The sequence below is a fragment of the Labeo rohita genome, chromosome 6 (genome assembly GCF_022985175.1).
Source record: "Labeo rohita strain BAU-BD-2019 chromosome 6, IGBB_LRoh.1.0, whole genome shotgun sequence".
NCBI classification, from domain to species: Eukaryota; Metazoa; Chordata; class Actinopteri; order Cypriniformes; family Cyprinidae; genus Labeo; species Labeo rohita.
Window position 1 is genome coordinate 23,417,324 of NC_066874.1, and position 23,254 is coordinate 23,440,577.

General features: G+C 35.5%; 2 protein-coding genes across 5 annotated transcripts; one reads left to right on the top strand and one right to left on the bottom strand.

Moving 5' to 3' along the window:
• Positions 1 to 2,126: 2,126 nt before the first annotated feature.
• ptger3 (prostaglandin E receptor 3 (subtype EP3)) lies at positions 2,127 to 10,422 on the top strand. The gene is made up of 2 exons (XM_051113354.1): positions 2,127 to 3,095; positions 4,787 to 10,422. The coding sequence occupies exons 1-2, from the start codon at positions 2,241 to 2,243 to the stop codon at positions 5,141 to 5,143; spliced, it is 1,212 nt and encodes a 403-aa protein (XP_050969311.1). The 5' UTR covers positions 2,127 to 2,240; the 3' UTR covers positions 5,144 to 10,422.
• Positions 10,423 to 14,719: 4,297 nt separating this feature from the next.
• LOC127167363 (alpha-1-antitrypsin) lies at positions 14,720 to 21,124 on the bottom strand. 4 transcript variants are annotated; one of them, XM_051113362.1, is made up of 5 exons: positions 20,926 to 21,124; positions 17,019 to 17,636; positions 16,635 to 16,923; positions 16,350 to 16,494; positions 14,720 to 16,093 (listed from the first exon to the last, which is right to left on the bottom strand). In XM_051113362.1, exons 1-5 carry the CDS (start codon positions 20,948 to 20,950, stop codon positions 15,893 to 15,895), a joined length of 1,278 nt encoding a protein of 425 aa, XP_050969319.1. In that variant the 5' UTR covers positions 20,951 to 21,124; the 3' UTR covers positions 14,720 to 15,892. The 4 variants fall into 4 exon arrangements, with proteins under 4 accessions (XP_050969319.1, XP_050969322.1, XP_050969321.1 ...); XM_051113365.1 differs by having other exon boundaries at positions 17,019 to 17,419; positions 20,926 to 21,123; XM_051113364.1 differs by lacking the exon at positions 20,926 to 21,124 and adding an exon at positions 17,782 to 18,911.
• Positions 21,125 to 23,254: the final 2,130 nt, after the last annotated feature.

Sequence of the window (23,254 nt, forward strand, 5' to 3'; positions counted from 1 at the left end):
GTTTGTCAATGTCAGACATAGTAATTGAGCATGATAAAATTTAGAACATTTAGAGACACCCCTCGGTTTGTCTTTCTCTTCCAAGACCAAGGCATAATGGAGTTAAAAGAAAACATAAATAAAACAAAAAATTGCTCGGAGTAAGTTATAACATATTTCATTGATTTTACAATTAACCCAGCGTCTTGTAGCCGTGAACTAGCTCACCTTACAGCTAACAGCCAAAACATTTGCACCAGTGTTTGGGTACTTACGAGTTACGTAATCAGAAAGAAGAAAATATGAATTACGTTTTCAAACAAGTAACGCCAGTTGCTTTGTTTTCCCATTTATTGACTGACAAGTCTCCTGTCTCCGAGAAATCGCAAGTACAGAGGCGTGTGCGCAGTGTAAACATGATACTGTAATCCCAGACTAAATGTGAACATGCATAATTTCACTTGCAAAAAAAATGATTCAGTATACATCAAAATGCAAAATCAGAATATGACCAGTAATAATCAGATATTCTTTATGTATTTAATCCCATTTTATTAACTAGGGTCTTTGCTGCTCACCTTTGATTATCCGGTTCAGCCATACTAATATTCAAAAATGACTTTAGATTACCTAACATTTGTGACCCTGGACCACAAAACCAGTCTTAATTCGCTGGGATTTATTTGTAGCAATAGCCAAAAATACATTGTATGGGTCAAAATTATTGATTTTTCTTTTATGCCAAAAATCATTAGGAAATCATCAAAGATCATGTTCCATGAAGATATTTTATAAAATTCCTCCTGTAAATGTATGAAAACTTAATTTTTGATTAGTCATATACATTGTTAAGAACATTATTTAAAGAACTTTAAAGGCAATTTTCTCAATATTTTGATTTTTTTTTTTTTTTTTTGCACCCTCAGATTCCTGATTTTTAAATAGTTGTATCTCGGCCAAATATTGTCCTATCCTAACAAACCATACATCAATGGAAAGCTTATTTATTCAGCTTTCATGTGATATATAAATCTCAATTTTGAAAAAATGACCCTTATGACTGGTTTTGTTATCCAGGGTCACATTTGTGCTTCATTGTTTTTATGCTGAATAGTGTTGAACCTTCTCCTGCGTTCTACTGTACAGACGTGAATTTACCTTTCCTTCAGCCTGAGGCTTATTCAGTCCACTTTTTAGAGTGAAAGGGCTTTTACATTTGCTAAAAATATTACATTTTATACTTAAAAAACAAACAAGCAGGCCAGTTTTTAAAAAAAAAAAAATAACGTAACGCATTACTTTCCATAAAAAGTAACTAAGGAAAACAGTTACTTTTTTTTAGAGAGTAACGCAATGTTGTATTGCATTACTTTTAAAAGTAACTTTCCTCAACACTAAGCACTATGAACTTGCATGAAAAATATCTAGGTTTATTGTGTCTACACAGACACAATAAACAGTTTAACTTTTACGAGTTTAACTACAAAGCCTTCTGTCTGCCACACGTCCTCAAATGTGGAATAAGGACTAAACTGAGAATGTGAATTAGAGAATTAGATGATTTGCAACTTGTTTAAGAAACTGGACCCGTCTCCCATACTTGTGTGGAATAAAACATTTGTTGCTTTCCTTGTCTATTTTATAAAATAACATTTCATTAGTCATGTATGATTTACAGACCTTTCTGATGAGCAAAAATACATCTCAGAAACTGATGATGTTTTGAAAATATCGTTTGTCGTGCGCTAGGTGGCACTTGTTGCGTTCAAAACCATCTGTGAGCTGGTGGTTTGGAGGATTATCATCGAATAAAACATAAATCGTTAGAATTTATCCCTTGTTTGGAAAGTTTACCGATAATTTGGTTAATCTTAAAATCTTTAAAAAGTGATAAAGCGTTTGGTCACATGTGTGTCAAACAGCTTGTGTCCGTCAGCTTGAGGATGAAGGTAATATTTACTATTTTGTGAGCCGCACCGAACAGCGAGGAAGAAATTTAGCCGACACATTTATCTACTTATTTATAAAAAATAAAAAAAAAGTTTTCCCTTTGCGTTCAAGATATACTTTGTGTCTTGCACTATTTTTCTGTTGTCTTTCTGAGCATGTTTTACATTTCCATAAGGGTCCCGCCTCTGTGTTTATAGCGCGCTCTCGGACAGCCGAGCGCACAAAGTGAGACAGAAGTGGAGCGGACTTCACTGAGGACACCACCTGTTTCAAAAGGCTGCTGTGGCCATGAACACTCTCCCTGAAAAAGGATGACATCTAAATGTCAGTCTTCAGATGTCCTGCCGCCAAACCTGACTGCTGGAGCCATGATGTGGGAGTCGAACCTTTCCAGATCTTTACAGGACAGCCCGGGCAAGAGCGCAAGCTGTGGCTCTGTGTCCGTATTTTTTCCCATCATTATGATGGTCACTGGAATGGTCGGAAACTCTCTGGCGATGCTGTTAGTTTATAGTGCATACAGAAAAAAGGAAAACAAAAGGAAGAAGTCGTTTCTGCTTTGTATCGGCTCGTTGGCGTTAACTGATCTTTTCGGCCAGCTGCTCACAAGTCCAATAGTCATTTCGGTGTACAGAGCAGATTTGAAATGGAAACGCGTGGACCCTTCCGGAACTCTGTGCGCTTTCTTTGGGGTGTGCATGACCACTTTTGGCTTGTGTCCTCTGTTTTTAGCCAGTGCCATGGCTATTGAGAGGGCCTTGGCTATCACAGCTCCTCACTGGTACTCACATTACATGAAAACCAACGTGACCAAGCAGGTTCTGGTCATCATTTGGTGCCTGGTTTTGCTCTTTGCCTTACTACCCATTGCTGGGGTTGGAAAGTACACTTTGCAGTGGCCAGGCAGTTGGTGCTTCATAAGTACAGGTGACAAAAACGTAACGGGAAATACGTTTTTTGCCACCACCTTTGCGGCATTGGGGATATCTTCTTTGCTGGTCACGTTGTCGTGTAACGTTGTGACCATCCGTGCTTTGGTTACACGTTGCAAAACGAAGGCAACCTCGACCCAGTCGTCCAAGCAATGGGAGAGGTTAACAACAGAGACTGTTATTCAGTTGATGGGCATTATGTGTGTGCTGTTGACATGCTGGTCACCTCTACTGGTATGTATCATATCAGCTTTTCCCAGATACACTTACTGTAGTTATCAGATGAAAGCATGCATGGTGTCATTCCTGCTCAAAACTAAGTGTGCCCAGCTACAAACCCTCTCTATTTAAATTGAATTAAACAGAATATATGAATTCCTATGTGAAGGTGAACTCGACAGGCCAGCGATTTTACTAGTACTGTACACTTTGGAGGGCCTCTACTTGTTATAATGTCATGTTTTTGAACAGTTGTTTGAGATTAGCGTTTACACTGGGAATTATAGGCTCTATTAAGAAAAGACTGTAGAGAATTCTGTAAAAATGTCACATCCCCCGGTTATGCCATTTCATAACCTGACTGTGGGAATTAAACAAAACAAAAAAAAAAATGGGTTGAAATTGTTTATGATGTTATGGCTGATATTTAAGTTCTATACATTTTTGCCTAGTAAATTAGAAAAATAACTAAAAAACAAAAATCAGTCATTTTAAACATTACCATTATGTAGAAAAATGGTATGAACATGGAAATTCATTTTGAGATCTACTAAAGATAAAATTGAAAATTGAGTTAAATTTGTTTTTAAGTATTAGGTGTTAGATGATGACAAAGGTAATCTAAATTTAAAAATAGAGGAAATACATTACTGCACAATTAAGTAGCTCGTTTTAGTCAATACATACTAGTCAAAAGATTTTTTATGTTTTTTTTTAAATAAGTCTCTTCTGTTCACCAAGCATTTATTTGCTCCAAAGTACAGTAAAAACAATAACAATATTTTTACTATTTAAAATAACTGTTTTATATTTTAATATATTTTAATATATAATTTATTGTTTGTTTACTGTGATCAAATCTAAATTTTCAGCATCATTACTTCAGTCTTCACTGTCACATGATCCTTCAGAAATCATTCTAATATGTTGATTTGCTGTTCAAGAAACATTTTTTATTATTACCTTATCAATATTTAAAACATATGAGTTTTTTCAGGATTCTTTAATGAGTAGAAAGATCCAAAGATCAGCATTTACCTTAAATAAAAAGCTTTTGTAACATACACTATACCATTCAAAAGCTTGGAGTCATTATAATTTTTATAAATTTTGTAGACTAAAGACTTCTATTTCAAATTAATGTTGTTCTTCTGAACTTTCCATTCATCAAAGAAACCTGAAAATTCTTCTCAACTGTTTTCAACATAATAACAATATTAATAAATGTTTATTAGAATGATTTCTGAAGCATCATGTGGCTGGAGTAATGATGCTAAAAATTCAGCTTTGAAATCACAGGAATAAATTACATCTTAAAATATAATAAAATAGAAAACCGTTGTTTTAAATAATTAAATACTGTTTTTGCTGTACTTTGGATCAAATAAATGCAGGTTTGGTGAGCAGAAGAGAATTCTTTAAAAAAAAAAAAATTGTTCAAAAATGTTTGACTGGTATAAACTGATATCAATATATTAAAATTATTTTGAAAATAGTATTTATAATATAGCATTGCCTGGAACTTTTACTGGTAGCTAAAAACATTATGAAATTACCCTGAATACTTGTGAAGGGATGTAAAACTTGCAAATAACTGCCATTTAGAATCCACCAGAAATCTGCTGAGCAGTCTTTGTAAGTCTTTAAGCACATGCATATACAGTTTTTCATTGTGCTGTTGTGGTGTGTCTCCTTCCGTTCTGCAGGTCCTTATGCTGAAGATGATCTCCACCCACACATCCTCCCATCAGTGCAATTCTGCTACTGTATCTCTCTCACCCCAGGACTTACAAATGGACTGCAACTTCTTTCTCACCGCCATACGTCTGGCCTCACTCAATCAGATTCTAGATCCATGGGTTTACCTGCTCCTGAGAGAGATCCTCTTGAGGAAGTTCTGCCAGGTGGCCAGCGCGGTCTCCAAGTGCTCTCTAGACACGCAGAAGGAAACTCAATGTCCTCTGAGCGCCCTAAATAAAAAGGCCATTCAGAGTGACAATGCTCACAAACAGTCTTTGAACATAGAGAACAGTAACTTGAATGGGGGAAATGAGGAACAGTGACTTGATAGTAGTCATTTTCCAAAATAAGAGTTTAGTCACCCAACGAGCTGGAAAATTTCCAGATGTAGTTGTGGATCATATTGACGTTGGGTGATTCAGCATGCTACCACGCAAAAACGTCACTCTTATGTCACTGTCGCAGTCAACACACTCAAAGAGATTTTGTTCATTGTTACTCAAGCAACCTTTGAAATGAAACAAAATGTGCAGGGTTTGCCACTGTCATTGAAAAAAAATTGAAAATATCACGCATGTTACAAATGAAAACAAATTATTCAAAAGATGTGGGAATCCTGCATATACAACAGCAATATTAGCAAATTGGATTTACTCAAACTGACGTTTGCCATGCAGCTCCTATGGAGACTACTACATTCAGTGTTGGTACTATTTGGCAAAGTCCTTTTATTCACCTGCCAACTGCTAGAAAAAAAAGAAGGAATATTTCTTGATGCTAATTTATGGTTTATGTAAAATGTTTATTGTGCAGTAAAGCACTGAATGGTCTCAAATACTTTCCTCAGACTTCTTATCCTCATGGCTTATTTTAAAACCTCTCTAAACTTCTGTTTAGTCTTATTGTGTGCGTTTTTCAATGCCAAGCCCGCAGAGCTCTTTTTGATGCTGATAACTGCAACCGTGGGCACATTTAATTGAATTCCATGCTTGAGTTTTTCAGCTGGATTCCTGAACGAAGTAAATGTAAAAGTGGGAACTAATTCAATAGTTTAGTGAGATACTTTCTGGCCTTGGAACAGTCCGTTCAGCACGTTTATTTTAATAGCCAATTTTTTGACTCACCGAGTGCCTCAAAGTGCTGCATCTTTTCATGTGCAATATTCTAGATCATACCAGTTGGCACCATAAACCAAAAGACTTTAAAATTTAAATGGAAGGCAGTTTCAACAGACGATGATTAGGCATTTACGTAAATTGCTTTTTTATACCAGTTGTTGTCAGGAGGCCATTAAAGCTCTGCTTTGTTCTTATTTTGCATCCTTTTAGTTGTAAATTATGTAACATTTTCAATGAGAAATATTTAATGAGCGATATGACTGCTGCAGCTGTTTTATATTATTCTTGGCTGATAAGACTGCATTCAGTCATTTTTGTTTGTTAATTTTTAATTAAACATACATAAATTATTGACAAGAATGATTGAAGCTGTTCTTCTAATTGGGCCCTTCAGTTCCACATCTGTGATTATGCATCTTACTGAGTGTGACTGAACATCATCTTAGCATATTATATTTTTGCACGATGCATTGTTATAGAGTGGACCCATGGATCATCAGTTTTGCTAAACAGCAGGTTACATTCATGGCACTCTATCTTATACAATATTAGAAGAAAATGGTGAATTGTGACCCTGGACCACAAAACCAGTCATATGGGTCTATATAATTTCGAAACTGAGATTTAAACATTACCTGAAAGCTGAACAAATAAGATTTCCATTGATGTATGGTTTGTTAGGATAGGACAATATTTGGCCGAGATACAACTATTTGGAAATCTGGAATCTGAGGGTGCAAAAATAAAGAAATATTGACATAAATAAAATAAATATTGAGAAAATCGCCTTTAAATTTGTCCAAATGTAGTTCTTAGCAATGCATATTACTAATCACAAATTACGCTTTTATATATTTATGGTAGGAAATTTGCAAAATATCATCATGGAACATGATCTTTACTTAATATCCTAATTATTTTTGGCATAAAAGAAAAATCGATAATTTTGATCCTCACAATGTATTTTTGGCTACTGCTACAAATATACCCGTGCTGCTTAAGGCTGGTTTTGTGATCCAGGGTCGCAACTGTATTTAAAGAAAGAATGTTTTCAAAAAAAGTGTTTTATAAAGCAGTCTTTATGTTTCTGAAACCAGCTTAAATCCCCATGACTCTGAAAATGATTTTACACCCTGCCAATTAAAATAAAATAAGCGAGGCAGATGCAAAAGCAGTGTCTAGGAAAAAAGGGAGCGACAGCGTAATGTATTTTCCTAGAGGTCAGAGCTCTATGAAACTGGTGGATGTGAAAAGGCTCCGTGACCAGTAAATACATTTAGAAGATTACATAAGAGTCAGAAATTGCTAATTTTCTGTTTCCACCAATAAACATCAGAGAAAAGTGTGATTTCTAATTGCTTAGGATGGGGTATGATGTGGTATTTGCAAAAGTGCATAGTTGACAGTGGAAACCGGAATACTTTTATAAATGCATTTAACATTTGACATGTGCTCTCAGGCAGTGATTACAGAGTAAAATTAATGAAACTGACATGGGACTTAATTAATAGTGAAATGAATGTGGCTCAGGCCGCAAAGCCAGACGCCTAGTCGTGCTTAACTTGTCGTTGCCCGCTTCGGTAGCTGCTAATAGGGCAATGGAAAATAGAACGATTGCATAATATTTCACTGCCAAATTAAAAGTTCCAGTGAATCCATGAGTCCAAAAGCAGTTCTCCTGTCAGCTCACCGATGCATTGAGCTGATAAAGAACATCTGACTTGTGACCATTCAGTGCTTTCACTGACTGATACGTATTTAGCCAACAGTGGTACAGAGATAGTCTACACTAAAGCTGTTCAGAGCATTGTATTTATGTTGCCGAAAGCATATTATATGAGTTTCTTTCATATCGAAAGGTTTGTTCATTATATTATCATCACTCTCATCATTTACTCTCCCTTACAAACCCATTTGGCTTTATGTTTGAACAAGAGCTTTTAAGGTGCAAGTAAAAGCACCATAAAGCTAATGTATGGCAAACATTGTATGGACTACTTTAATGTTGCTTTCGAGTCCCCTTTGAAGCTCCAGTCACTCTTCTTTGTAATTTAATGCAAAAAAAAACATCCATTCATCCATTTTCCAAACTGCTGCTGCTATCTAGAGATGAAAAAAAATGTACGCATAAATGTACCACAGTTAGTTTGCAGTTGATTCTTTCTTGGAATTATGCTATTTAATGCAAAGACTTTCATACATTTTATGTGTAATTAAGTGTCAGTACTTCTTTTGGCTACTGTATGTGGAACTACAGAATCATAATCATAATTTGTTATGTATATACAGGCAATAAGAACTGCCAGGTAATGTTTGCATGTTAAGCCACCAGCAAATCATTTCAGATCACAACCCACCTGTGAATGTCCTAATGCCAGATGCCAAATTACAGATGCCACGAAGTGTGGCAAGTCTGCAGTACAAACAACAGGGTTTCATGAATGTATTTCGAGTTTTACATTTATTTATGGTGTAAGACAAACGTGTACAGCTCTGGGACTCTGCTCACAGCTAGAGCTGTCATCAAGCTTGTATCAACAGATGGTCGTGGCGCTGCTTGTGTGTTTTTGATAAGAGGTGTTTGCATATGCTTGCAACTGTTTGACATGTCGACTAACTGCTCTGATGCGCTTGCCTTGTAATGGTGCTTCTAAAGTGTATCATTATTTGATTCTGTGCTGTTTGTGTTTTCCGTTTACCGGGATGGACTGTGTTTCATGCCATTATTATAATTTAATCTGGTAGGGGGTTGGGGTACACCAAAGTGCTTCTCTAAGCGCCCCCCCATCCACATTTTGCACAAGTGGTTTGAAATGGTCGCCACTTTTTCCATCCGTTGTGTTACTGAGGATTTCAATTTACTGTTTTGTTTAGGAAATTGTTCAAATCATTGTGTTCTCATTATATAGCTAGTACACTGATTGTAAGTGGATACATGAATAATCATAGCTGTTATTTGGCTAAAAGTGAGATGGCTTTCTCATTTCCAATCTATTCATGGAGTAGCACTGAAAAATGCTCTCCCTATTGATATTTGTAAAAATTGAGAGATAAAATAAAAAATAAATCAGAATGAACTGATTTCACCAGAGTTGATTTGCACAGTGTCAAACCATAGTGCTGATGAATGGGGAAAAGGCAGGGTTTTGAGATGCATCTTTTTTAAAATGTTAGAACTTTTCAAAAATGCAGCACTCAGTTTATTTAAAAGGACCAAAACTGAACATTCTGTCATCATCTATTCACCCTCATGTCTTTCTTAAAATTCTGCTTGGTAATTCCTTCGCTGCTTCACGCAAGAAAGAAAGCCATGTGGGTTTCAAAAGTCATGAGGAAGTGTAAATAATGACAGAATTGTCATTTTTGGATGAACTAATGCTTTTAATTACTAATAAAACAAGCACTTATTTATAAAAAACTACATGAAAGTTGTATTCCTATTCAAATCTCTAGTTTGAAGTCTGTGTTGAAGTCTACTGGTGGAGTTAAAGGGGTCAGACGGCTCCTTGACGTTTTGTTCCCAGAGGTTCGCAATCAGACTTGTTGATCATGTTATGGCCACTATTTATGTAAGAACGTACTGCATGTGTTAACAAATTTTTGTGTTGTGAACTCAAAAGTTAACACATCTCTGCAGGCACAGATATTTATGTACTATTTATGCTTTGTTCTTTCTGGGTTTTTCTGTTGACACTTGATGTGCTGAGAGCATTTTCCTTTAATTACAGAACTGTGATCAGCTTCGTAATCAGAATTGTTGTCTTTGTCTGAGTGTTAATGAGTTTGGCAATGCTACTGTAATTGAAAAACACAAGACAACATGCCCTCTGGTCATTTACCAGTCAATTAGCAATTGTTTAATTTGTTCACTGCAATCTAAAATTAAATGAGATGTAATGAGATTAAAGAGGTCTCATGGGTTGTTTTCGTAATTAATAACATAATTTGCGTAATTACTGTAATTGAAAATACAGTATGTAGTATACAATTCTCATTGTTTTTTTTTTAATTTTCACATTATTTCTTGATTATTTTGTCATTTTAACTTAATGCAGAGAGATAAATCTCTACAGGTATCAGGGACTTCATGTGATCCTTCAGAAGCAGGAACAAAAATAGCGACTGCATCACAAGATAACAGACCAAGAGGCCGTTCAATCCATTAGTAGCTATAGTGAAGATCCAGCATACTGCACAACCGGCTAATGTGGATAATGGCCCTCTGGCAGTCTGGCTTTCTGCAGTTGTATGTGTGCCAAGATGTCTCCCAAACATTACTATCAATAAAATTATAAGATTCCTCAATTTACATATTAAAGTATTGAGAGTTGTAATGAGATTTTCAAATAAAACACACTTTTTCATTATGGGTCAATCAGCATGCATACATCCAGATTTCTTCTGATATTAAATTCTTGTTCATATAATCACTCTCCACACATATTATATGTCCATCAAATACTTTTACTTCAAACTCACTAAAATCCCACCCTCAGCCCAATCAGAAGTACCGGTACTTACATAGAAACCTATACATAGGAGCCTGATAAAAATGCATTTTTTAAAGAAAGACATCAGATGAATTTAGAGGCTTTTGCATCTGAACTCTTCATATTATATATATATATATATATATATATATTTGTATTTGTAATGATAATCCTGATTGATTTCAGATGTTTCAGGTTCCACAGATGTAATACTGTACTCATTATTTTTCAAGTGGTGACTCTAAAAATGTTATCTTAGATGCTAATCTTAATTATTTCATTATGTTGCCTCCTCTGAGTAATATTGTTTTGCAACACTTTCTGAAGGAACCTTGTACATTATCGCCCAAATTTTTATTATGCTGTCATCAGTAGCTTGTTTTTGTTAATTAAAACTGATAAGAGGTGAAGTCTGATGTCATGGAGATCGTACAAATATTTGTTTATACAAAAGTTCTCAAAGTATTAATTTACAAATGTAGTCGACTTTATAATTACATTCTAGAAATGATAATTATATTTTGTGCCATTTGCAATTTGTTTTTTGTTCCAGTTCAGCCTGTCTACTTCTCTCTCTCTCTCTAATGTAAATGCATGTCCCAGTCACATTTTCTTGGTTAAATAAACATACTTACGCTATCAGAAAAAGAAAACAAACAATTCTGTTTTAAATTTTTACATTAACAATGTAATCAATATTCTGTTTATTAAATAAATGTATGAATGTCATGAAGTTAGTGTTTCTCAGCATTTTACATTTATTAAAATAACATTGCGATTATATAACCAGTATAACGATTTAAACAATATTTTTTATTTGTGAACAAATGTTCAGCTATTCTTTTTAACAGTTAACTTTGACCTATTTTTTTAATTCGGATCATCAATCATAAAAGCTCGGTAAATATTGCTCACATACATGGAGATTTACTTCAAATTTCACCAAGCTGATTACTCACTAGAAACTCCCACAGATCATGTTTTCATGACATTTTAACTCCTGTTTTAACGTAACAAACATTTTAACTCTTATTTTGACGTAACAAAGTGGTTATATCTAAGTGTGTGCATTGTTTACTTACTTTTCTAAGTTAGTCTTCTTATTAACGCCATTCAAATGTTGATATTTAATACACACACACACACATATATATATATATATATATATATATATTAAAATAGCCGTTACCATATCGTGACAAAATCTAAACAACAAACACATAAAATGATTAAATGATTTTAAAAGTGGTGGACATCATGCAGTTAGTAAGAGGAAAAACTGATTAAATTTACAAAAAGTCAATATTTTCCTGCTTTGGTAGCCTAAGAACATGGCATCCATCAATTACACTTACTGCAGTGTCATCAATTGTCATGGTAACATCATTGGTCACTGATTAAAAACCACCTTTTTAGCTTCAGGAAACAACAGACTGGACCTCTTGAAAGTATTGCAAAGACAGCTACGTATTTGTAGAATACAGAAAATGTTTCTAATTGAGTCAAAATATACAGTTAACAAAAACCTCAGAACAATTTTTAGAGATGAATAGTTCTGTTGTAATATTCATCCCATTTTCATTTGCTGTTTGCAATACAAATGTGGACAGATTGGGTACATGAAGGCCACAAGGATCTGATTTAAGATTTTAAAGGTGGACTTTTTTTTTTCCAGAGCATTGCCAAAACAATCTGTTATATAACAGCAGATCCTGTGAAGCTCTCTGTTGTTACTGAGCAACTTTTCCACAGCAAAGCTTATTTTTCGAATGGTTTGCCATGACTACACAAGATTTGACACTTAGTAGACTAAACAGTGTCAGCATGATAGTTAAACATGAATATTTTTTGGCTCTTTCACCTCTTCATTAAACAGACAGCAACAAAAAGAAACACAGATATTAATAAAACTCAGAAGTTTTCAGTATCATAAACTAACAAATGTATTCCTAATTGATGCTTGCCACCTAAACCTGTCTGTCTACTATAATTCCTTTCACTCTAGATTATATTTTTTCTCACATCTATATACATTCTGTACATTATTCTGTGGGGAATAAACATGCACACAAAATCAGCCATTGATGTAGAGCTGCTGTTCTCCCCACAAACGAATCACATTACAGTTCGTCTGACTTCATAACAGTGGTCTGGAATATCATTACACTCTCGCCTGCTCAAATGCTGGTTGGCATTCCAATTTCCATGCAATGCAATAATTGTCATTTGAAAAGAAAAACAAAAACAAATAATGTGTTTCATCATGCATTCAAGTATTGCGTCTGATTACGACCTGAAAGATGTGTGCCTCAATATTTGAGCATGAGTAATGAAAGTAATATAAAGCCATTAGACTCACGTGCCATGAGACTCAGTGCAGCTGAGCCGAGAACAGTCCATGCATCACTTTAATTTAATTGCTTGCTGCTGGTTCCTACATCACAATGCCAGCTATCTTACAGAGCATAGCTGTATAGCTTTTAGCTATTGATTGTTATATTGAATGCACAATCGTGGCCACTCGAAGTTGTAAATAAAATGGATTATTGGATTATTAGAGGACACTTTATAAGAAAATCTTATTTTAGTCTTTCTACTGTATTATAAAATTTGACCTTTAATTCAGTTAATTAGGCTACTTGTAATTCAATTTCTGAGTCTAAACTGTTTCAAAATTAATCCTAAAGCATTTCATCTCTGCTATACATGGGAATGTAACAGACCACCCAGATAACTGAAAGTGGCACCATGAAAACAATCTAACAGCAACAATGGTCTAATCAGTTTGTAATGGACAAAATCAAGTCCTGTCCTACATTTTTTCTCATTTGAAAAGCTGTTTTACTCAGATATTGTAAAGAAAATATGATAGCAATTTCATGCCGACTTTAAAGGGGTCATCGGATGCCCATTTTCCACAAGTTGATATAATTCTTTAGGGTCTTAATGAAAAGTCTATAATATACTTTGGTTAAAAATGCTCAGTGGTAGTGTAAAACAACACCTTTTTCACCTTGTCAAAATGACCTCTGCAAAAATCAACCCATTCTGATGGATTGTTCCTTTAAATGCAAATGAGTTCTGCTCGCCCCGCCCCCTCTTCTCTCTGTGGAGTGACTAGCTGTGCTCTGAGAGATTGTTTAATTTAGCCACGAAACTTGTGAACTAGCACGTTATTAGGAAAGGTGATTGAAGAGATTCATAAAAAAAAAAACCTTATATTCACTTCTGCTGTAGGTGAAGCTGGATCAACACAAGACCTGAATCGCTAAATCGGAGATATTCTTGTCTAACTTACATCCCTGCTCTGGCATCGAAACAATGGAGGTCGGACTGTCGCAGATGATTTAGGGTGGGTCTGAGGTAAGACACTCATGTCAATCAACAATCGTGGGAGCGGCAGGCATCTGAAAATGGCTCGATTTGAAAAAGGAGATATTTTTCCAGACTAATTAAAAACCACTGCATGGATTTTTATCATTATAGGGTGGATGTGTACATACACTGCCAACACACATTAATGTTCAAACAACATGTAAAAGTGAACTTTGCATCTGATGACCTCTTTAATCAGCCATGGCCTAATGGTTAGGGGGTCAGGCTTCTGACCGAAAGGTTGCGGGTTCGAGTCCCAGGTCTAGCAGTGATTGAAGGGATTGAATACACTGTAAATGAAGCCTCAGACTTCAAAAATGTGGTTAGAGAGTAAAACTAAAGTGCTTCTACTAAAGATCATTAGACATCACAGAATCTACCAGCATTTTGGTGGTGTGTGAATGGTCTCTTACCAGTAAAAAGCAGAATACTGTTGCCTGTGTGAATAGCACATTTGTGTATTTACCGGTAAAGTCACAGGAATTTACTGGATCGCTAAGGGGCTAATCAACCAGTGATTATCACAAAATAAACCTAATCACAACCTAGAAGCGCAGTTGAAATTAAATTATTTTAACATTTTACACACACATATTATAAAATGATTTGAACTCGCCATGAAATCAAAACCAATCATTTTAGCAAAAAACTAATAACTTCACAATTTCACAAATAAATCACAACCCGAAAGCAGAGCTGAAATAAAGCTGATTTTGTAATTTTCATTATATTATATAATTTAACAATGATTTGAGCTGAAATTACTTTATAATTTTATAAAAATCTATTGTATCTTTAATAACTGACATACTTAAACTATACAACAATATTGAGCTGCCAAAAAACCATATGTGAACACTGCTACTGGCTCCTCAATTTCAGTCAAGGGAATAATAAAACCTACAAAGCGCTATAAAAAATTCTAAACTTTATTATTGATTCAATCCATTCAATTTTCCATCACATGGAAAGCATTGTAGGCACATGTGGCTGACCTGAGGGATGCTATAATGAGGGGAAGGTTAGGACGATGCCAAGGAAATGTGTTTAAGCAAAGTTGTGCCAATCCATTGTTATTTTCTTCACATCTGAGTAATACTGAGCCTGAATTCTCCATTGAGCTTACATGCAGGTCTGACTGCTTCTGTTTGTGTTTGTATTAATAATCTTACAGGCAAGGAATCAAAGGACTAGATTAGACTTGTTGATGAATGGCTGTACAAAAAGTCCAAAATTTTCACATTTATTTTTCATCATAATTTGTCATGCACAAAACATCACAGTGACTTAGAATTTTCAAAACACCTCTGAAAATGCATGTTACAGATGCAGAAATCACAGAAAATTGAACCTAGAATCAAAATTTTTTATGACAGACGAAAGTTTCAGAGGCAGTGTAAATGTGATTGACACAACATGAGGTTGTATTTATTTTTTTAAAATGCAAAAATTTCAGATGAGAATTTCGGCCTCAGTGTGGAAGGACCTTTATGAGATTCTAAGCAAGTATGTTTTTCATGTGATACTGCCATGTTAAAATAGCAATATGTTTGTCCAAAAGAATGTTCGTGTGTTATTTCACCTATTTCACTTTCACTTCACTAATGTATTTGTTGTTTTCTATCCAGAGATGGATAATAAAATGGACACCCACCGATTTTAATCTAATCTCTACGCCAAATATGTGGTGTATAACAATGTAAGACAAATGCCAGTTTTACCACTATTTGAATTTTACTTTTTCCTACAGCTCTTTCCAAACAGGCATTAAATATAACAAGTTGCCACTTGGCAGAGAAGAATACATTCATCAGAGGAATCAGATCTAGCAATGCCTTCCTGGCAGTACTCAATCTTGCAGGTCCACTTTCCTGCCATTTATTCCCAATCGACTCAATCCAATGACCTTGATAAGCAGGTTCAGGTGTTTGATATGCATTGGAACTAAACTCTGCAGAAAGGTGAACCTCTAGAAGAAGGATTGGCCATAAATCAACACCTACAAAATTTAGCGTCAGGAAAATAGCGGAACAACAGTTGATTAAGTCATGGCCATCTGCTGGCTAATGTTGACATCTTCAATGTCACATTACTGTTTTTCCTCCGGATTGACAACTTTTCCAAAGAAGAGGATGTTGCCATTTTTTTGGTCAGTAATAAAGATCATGAATGGATTGTCAAAACGCAAAAACAACAATGGGTTGTAGGAGTACGGGGTGAATGAAGCTGTTGTCACTGCTGCTGCAGTGGTTCCTTTCTCATCTATATCCAGAGTGGCCTTATGCATAGCCTGAAAGAGAATCAAAGTGAGCCCTCTTAAAAACAGATGGGTTTTTTGCCGTTTTAATTTTGACAGCAAAATTTGATTTAGTCTTAGTTTTAGTCATATTTTAGTCATCTGAACTGTTTTAGTTTTAGTCTAGTTTTAGTTTTATTTTTTATTATTTGTTAACATCAATGTCACAGACAATAGCAACTAAATTAGGCTGCTGTCTCTTTAAAACCAGATACGCTGATGCAATGTCTTGATTATCTAGAAACTTTACCTTTGAAATGAAGATATTTTCCTCTGACATTCCTGTGAAGTTGGCGTTATCTGTAAACATATCAGCCATTCCCAATCCTTTCAAAATATCATTCAGAGAATATGATGTTTTCAGAGAGAGCTTGGGGACATAGATGCTAACTTTTCTGAAGGACAAGAGAAAACATTAAATGGCTTTTCAATCTGGAGATATTAAACTTAAGAACATTTGAACATCTAAAAGCTTTTATGAATCAGTCCTGATATCCTTAATTTTAATATACATTGAATAATTATGGCAACCAACCTTTTATTGACAGATGTCCTCCACTTTTCAATGTGCTGCCTAGAGATGGCCTTCTCCAGATCTTTGATGGTCTTTGCTTCAAAAAACGTGTGAATATCTGGGACAGCAAGAAACATGGAGAAAGAGTCATCGTAATCTAGACAGAGGACTTTGGAAAGGAGTTCGTCGTCATAAAAAACTTTGAGGGATGCGTATTTGTACATCATTTGCACTGGAACTGTAGTCTCAGCGTCCACATGAAATGTACTTTGATGGGTCTTGCTTGGGTCAAATGACATGTCCCATTTTCCTTTGGAAGAAAGAGAGACATATTTAAAGGGATCTGAGACAATGCAATTACCAGATCTATAAAAGTTTGTGAATATTGTAAAGGTGTGCGTTTACCTTGAAAAAATATGTAAGTGAGAAGAAACATCAAAGTGTCAGATTCCAGATCATCAACAGCTCTGTCTATTTTCCCATGCGTTTTGTCCTTCACATATGTGTTAATTTTATCCACCGTTTCTTTGACGCTGAAATCCACAGTAAAGCCATCAGAGTGGTAAAACTCTTTTATCTTCTCCAGGAACTCAGGAAGGAGCTTCAATTTGTCGCTTACATATAGAGCACTACCGACATCAATGTCCACCCCTGTCCTCTGGTCAATTTCTTCCAGGAGACTGTGGAACATCCGGTGCATTTCTTCAGTGCTGAAGACTGAGCTGTTATAGCCGATGCCACTGAGAAGCTGCTTTCTGGTTTCCCCACCAGCTCCCAAAGACAGCTCGGAAAGGGCCATGGACACACTAAAGGGAGAGAAGAAGATATTCTTGGACTGATAATCAGGCATTTCTACAAGCTTCTTGTACAGATGGAAAGCAAAATCATTGTTCATCTTTATCAATGATGGGAGTTTATCGCTGATGGGAGGTTGCGGTAAAGTCTCTTGATTCCCATGAACTACTGCAAAAGCACAAATCCACAAATATATGATGTTCCTTTCCATTGTCTCTTTTGAAGGCCCTGAGGAAAATGAACAGAAATAGTTTTGCAACATTTTATTGACGGAAATGCAGTTCATATATAACAAACAATATCCTATAGTTTGAAAAATATATCATTTATTAATAATTCTAAGATTCACCTTGTGAACACAGAAATTTCCCACCTTTCCACACTGCTGCGGTTTCTATTTCCCCAAACTGGTTTGTCCTTAAGTTCGATCATAAAATAACCTTTACTCTGTTTACTCTTTTTCCTCTTTTTATTTTTACTCTGCAAAGTAAATTATTAACTACTAAGAATGGACTCAATCAGTGCAGTCAATAAAAGTTTGCAGTGTTTAACCACATTGATAAGATGACAGCTGATCCACATTTTCAAACTGACTTCATATTCATTATGTTCCATTATATAGTGAAGTAGATTTTAATTTATATTTGAATATATTCTAGTGACCTCCTTTAGGTGACCCCTTGCATGATCTGTTGAAATACACACAGATAACGATGTAGTGTGTAGTCTGGGTAAAGAGAAGAGAAGCCATTATCCTTTTATTGAAAAAATGGCACACATCTGACATTAAAATGAGAATGCTTACAACAATATTGTAATATAGATGACCTACTAAATCCCCAACAAGTGCTGTCTGCATATTGAACAAACAGGGGAGAGGGGGATGATTTGAGCCTGTGGGGAAGTTGAGCCACCCCTTGTTTCTAGGCAACCTTAATCAAAATTGGTGATGTGACCACAAATATGTGAAGAGTTATCCATTTTACTCTCCATGCAATTGAGAGAGGCTCATGGAATAATAGTGTTTTCACGTTACGTCATCAATCCGGAAGTCGCCATTGTGTCGGCACTGAACGGAACAGAACTTGTGTATGGGCTTGGTGAAAAAACGTAGAAATGAAAATAATTCACTATGTCGGCATATAGAAGGAAGAACTGTTGGGTCGTCAGTCCGCAACAAAGGAGGCAGATCGTATGGATATTTACCACCTATTACAGAGCTTGACATACGGACTGCCCTATGGCCCGTGCAACTTCTATATTCACTGCACTGCATTCATGTTACAAAATGTCATTTGTGTGGAAATATTAAGTTGTTGTTATTATATTTAGTCTGTAAAAGGCTGTTAACAGGGGACCTAAAGAGGAGAAAATACTGTAGCAGGCAGATCAATCTCACTGTTCACGATGCACCAATTATTGGAAGAAACTAAATAATGAATTGGGGTTGGGGAGTTTATATGAATGTATCTCTGAGAGGAACTTTCTGTTTTCAGAAAAGTTCACATGCCATTTTCTTTTCATCTAGCATCTGTATAATGTATTATAAAGCAGTGTTAATAAGCATCGCACTGCTCTGTGTACAACAGTAACCAAGAAAACACTGTCACTGCTTTGCGCTGAGCCCTGTAATAACTTTAGTTTGTCAAATTATTACACCCTTTCTGGCTTAAGTCCTTCTCTATATGATTTATATGATCTATATGACTTTTCCATGGTTTAGACAGCATAAATTAGTAAAACAAAGTCATCAGTGGTACATTAACCGTGCAATCAATGCTGCGGTTTACATATGAGCATCGCCGCAATGGCCGCGCATCCAGGTGACTGACCAAAACGTGACATCAGTGCGAACCCTCTATTGGCAATTTAGTAAAAATAAAAAAATATTTTTTTGCTTTATGTTTAGGGAAGTTTTGAACTTGATTTTGTTTTGAAAGTTTTAAATAGGCCTTGTTTATGAAAACTGGCCATTGAAGTTATGAAATTGTATTTCCCTGATACATTTGTAAGTGTATGTTGAGCCCGGAGTTGATTGTTGAGTACTATTGCAGTCCTAGTTAGTTAGTTAGTTAGTTAGTTTCTTTAATGTGAACTTTATTTTGTTCTGAAATTTAAAAAAAAAATAATTAAAAATGGCTTAAAATATGTGAACTGTATCTTCAAATAAACCCTTTAAGAAGTCATCCATCCATCCATCGCATTATCCAAACTGATTTATCTTTATTAGTGTTGTGGGAAGCTGGAGTCTAACCCTGCGTCTTGATCCACAGGTGGTAAAACACAGCATAAGGATGGCCAAACCATCACAAGGCTCACATAAAGATTTTAAGAAGTCATTTTATTGAATTTCTTCTCCTTTGATAAAGCATGAGGTGAATACATTTAGTTTTAGTTCAGTATAATCAATGGCACAGTTTAACCCCTTGTGGCCCAACTTACCCTCTCCCTAGGCTCAATTTACCCCTTACTGGGGGTAAGTTGAGCCAAGAGACCACTGTTTTTGGAAAGCCATCCTTACATTTATGTACATATTCATTTAAAACACACCACAAGCAAAAACTGGCTCAGTTCACCCCACTTTCCCCTATAGTCAGACCACAGAGGTCTTTCAAAAAATGTTGTTTTATTACTTTTTGATTAGCATAGTGAAAAAACACATGCAGAAATTGCAGTAAACTAAAAACAGACCAGTGATCAAAATTTTTAGCCCTGATAGGTTTCTTCAAATAGCAAATCATCCTGATTGTATGAACATGATTACAAAATTGAGATCAGATGAGCTTAGTCAGGAGAGGCCTGACTAATTACAGAATTACAATTTAGGGATTTGGTACACGTTTTCTTTTTTGCTTATCACAGGTGAGGTCTTTTTTTGGCCTAGTACAACCCCACAACGTGATTTGAGGGTGCCCAAGACAATATGCTGTTTGGGGGGCCCACAAACCATAGCGACGCCTCGGCTGACCTTGTTAATCAGACCTCACAGCTAGCTCTCTCCTGCTGTCAGAGCTTGCAGCTGTGAGGTCGATCGGCATTTGCGCTGTGCGCACATGTGGGTAATTTTTTGCCAAGTCTCCATAATTCAGTATTGTGTGTTACAATGCTTCCCCAGACATCCTGAGAGCTCATTTGCTAAACCCATGTTTTGTTGGAGGGTTCTCTGGAGGGACTAAAAGCCCTTCAGTTGCCAGTAAGTCTTACATAATTAGAAAGTAACACTAATGAGAAGGAAAAGGACAAATGGAGTGGAATCAATGGCTCAGGGGGTCAGAAAGAATTAATACCAGGCTGCTGAGAGGCCTGCAAGCAATTAGATGTAGACTACTGAGACACAAGTGCAGCTTCTTCAGATCAGTCAGGCAGCAAGAAACACTGAAAGGTGCTATTTAGAAGTGGGATAGTGTGAACTCAGCAAACCGCTGCTATGACAACAGACTAGTCTTTCTGGTACGTAAGTTTACAAACAAAATCAACCAATAAACAAGTTAAAGCAACTGTATGTAAGTTTTTTTACCTTGAAATGTCCGTTTCCAAATCATTCTGAGGTACACTGGCTTCCAATGAGACGAACGGCTTCTGTTTAGTTCTCACGCTTCCTCAGAACGTACGTTCTGGAACTACGTTTGATGAACGGGTACGAAATTCCGTGAAAAGGACCGATTGCTTTACAGCAGCAGCAAAAGCAAGTACAAATAGTCAAATTAGTAGTTCGCATCACAGTTACGTCACTTGCAGCTGCGCGCGCATTGTGGTAACAGAAAAACACTGGTAACAAGTGGAAGGAAACAGGTAAAATCCATGGAATAAGAGGGGAAAAAATTGTCTTTTGATGCCAGAATCGGAATGCAAATAATTTTTATAGAATACTGTCGTCAAAGACACCATTTTATAGTTAAACGCAGACGTTTAAACGGACAGACTATGGATGAAAACTACTATGACTACTCTACTTTTTAAGGATAAATATGATTTAAACAATATGTCTACATAATATTCACATATGCTGTTAGTAGGGGACGCATTGTATTAGCCCCACAGTTACAGCATGACATAATATTTAAACCTATTACTATTAACATTTTACATAACATTTATTTATTTTATCTCACAATTCTGACTTTTTTCTCGGAGCCGAGGGGAAAAAGAGACGAGTTGTGTGAGATTTAATCTCGAAATTGCGAGAATAAAGTCAGAATTTTGAAATATAAACTCAAATTTACCTTTTTTAAATTATTTTATTCCATGGCTCCATAGACTGCTAACGTTACTTAAAAACCGACATTTTCTGCAACCAGATAAGCTCCGCCCACAAAAAAAACGTCATCACTGTTTGCAAACACACGTAGTTACGACAGTGATTTTTTTCTTCAACATTACCCAAATTACATAATTTTCTTTGTGACCTCAACTACCTAATTTTAACACTTAAAAACATTAATAACAAAAAAAAGTCTCAAATCTGTGAAAATGTGTACTGATTTGATGATTATGTAATCTGAGCTGCTACCTCTGTTATTCTTATTTTTTTTTCTGTTGTTTTTTTTTTCTTTATTGTCTTCCTGTTTTATTTTATTATATTGTCATCCATTATTGTGCTGATCTGTATCTGGTTTATGCGTGCAAGAAAAAAATTAATTAATTAATTAATTAATTAATTAATTAAAAAAAAAGTTACGACAGTGATTAATTCCACTCACTTAACTGTAGGGGGCTCCAAATCGCAAAAAATAAATAAATAAATAAATAAATATATATAGATATATGTATATAAATATATATATATATATATATATATATATATAAAGAATTGGAGTTGTAAATAAAACAAAGATTATTTGAGTACAGTTTACAAGAAAATACTATTTCATGTCTTTCTACTTTGTAATTCAGTGTGTTATTACTTGATGTTTCTTTGTATTTAAGAAATTTACTTGCTATTTCTGAGTGAAAATTGTTTGTACACCACGTTTTTTTTTTTTAGTGTAGTCACAAACTTGTTCATGTTCAGTACATTTTTGCAGGTTACTTCAAGGATGAACTTTACTGTAGCAGCCATGATTAATAATTTAAAATCACTGTTGTGTATTCAAAGTTTTACCACCCACTTGTTCTTTCCCTTGCTTAGCCAAAAAAAAAAAAAAAAATTCCCTACCTTTAATAATAAATGCCTTTTTCAGTGGCTGACAACGAGTACAAACAAACAATGTCCTGCCTAATGGCCTTGCATCTGTTTAATGATGCAATGAAGATCTATAAAAAATGATGCCATGGATTACATAATATAATTAAGCGGACAAGCAGCCTTCCATTGCTTCTTAGATTTCCAATTGTAATATGTTATTTATTAAACATGCATTGTTGCCATGATGAAAAAAAAATCACATCTCATCTCTTTCTCATCAGCTTCCAGGAATGAGGAAGTTTGTGAGCATTAAAAACCAATGTCTAAATTGTGACTTGTGAGTGGGTGTGTATGAGATTGATGACCCTCTCTGTGCCAAATAAAGATCTGTTTCTTGACCACTGTTAGGGTGAGAGGTCTGAAATGAGTACAAAAGAAGAAGCTTGACAGCAGATTTAACTCTATGTGAATTCCAGGGGAAGCATTTGAGGTTGTTGTCTGAAACTAGTCAGAATGTTCTGCCAGCTTTTCCGTGGTTTGGGGACTGTTCTTGTATTTGCATTCCATTCCTGTCCTGTTATAACCTTGGTTGAAGACGTTGCTCCATTCGTCTCAGTAAGCTAGTAAAGATGTTGTTAAAACTTTCAGAAAATGAATATCTAGTGCATGTCAACCTTCAGTGACGTGACAGTTAATTAGTAAGGAAATCACTCTGAAAACA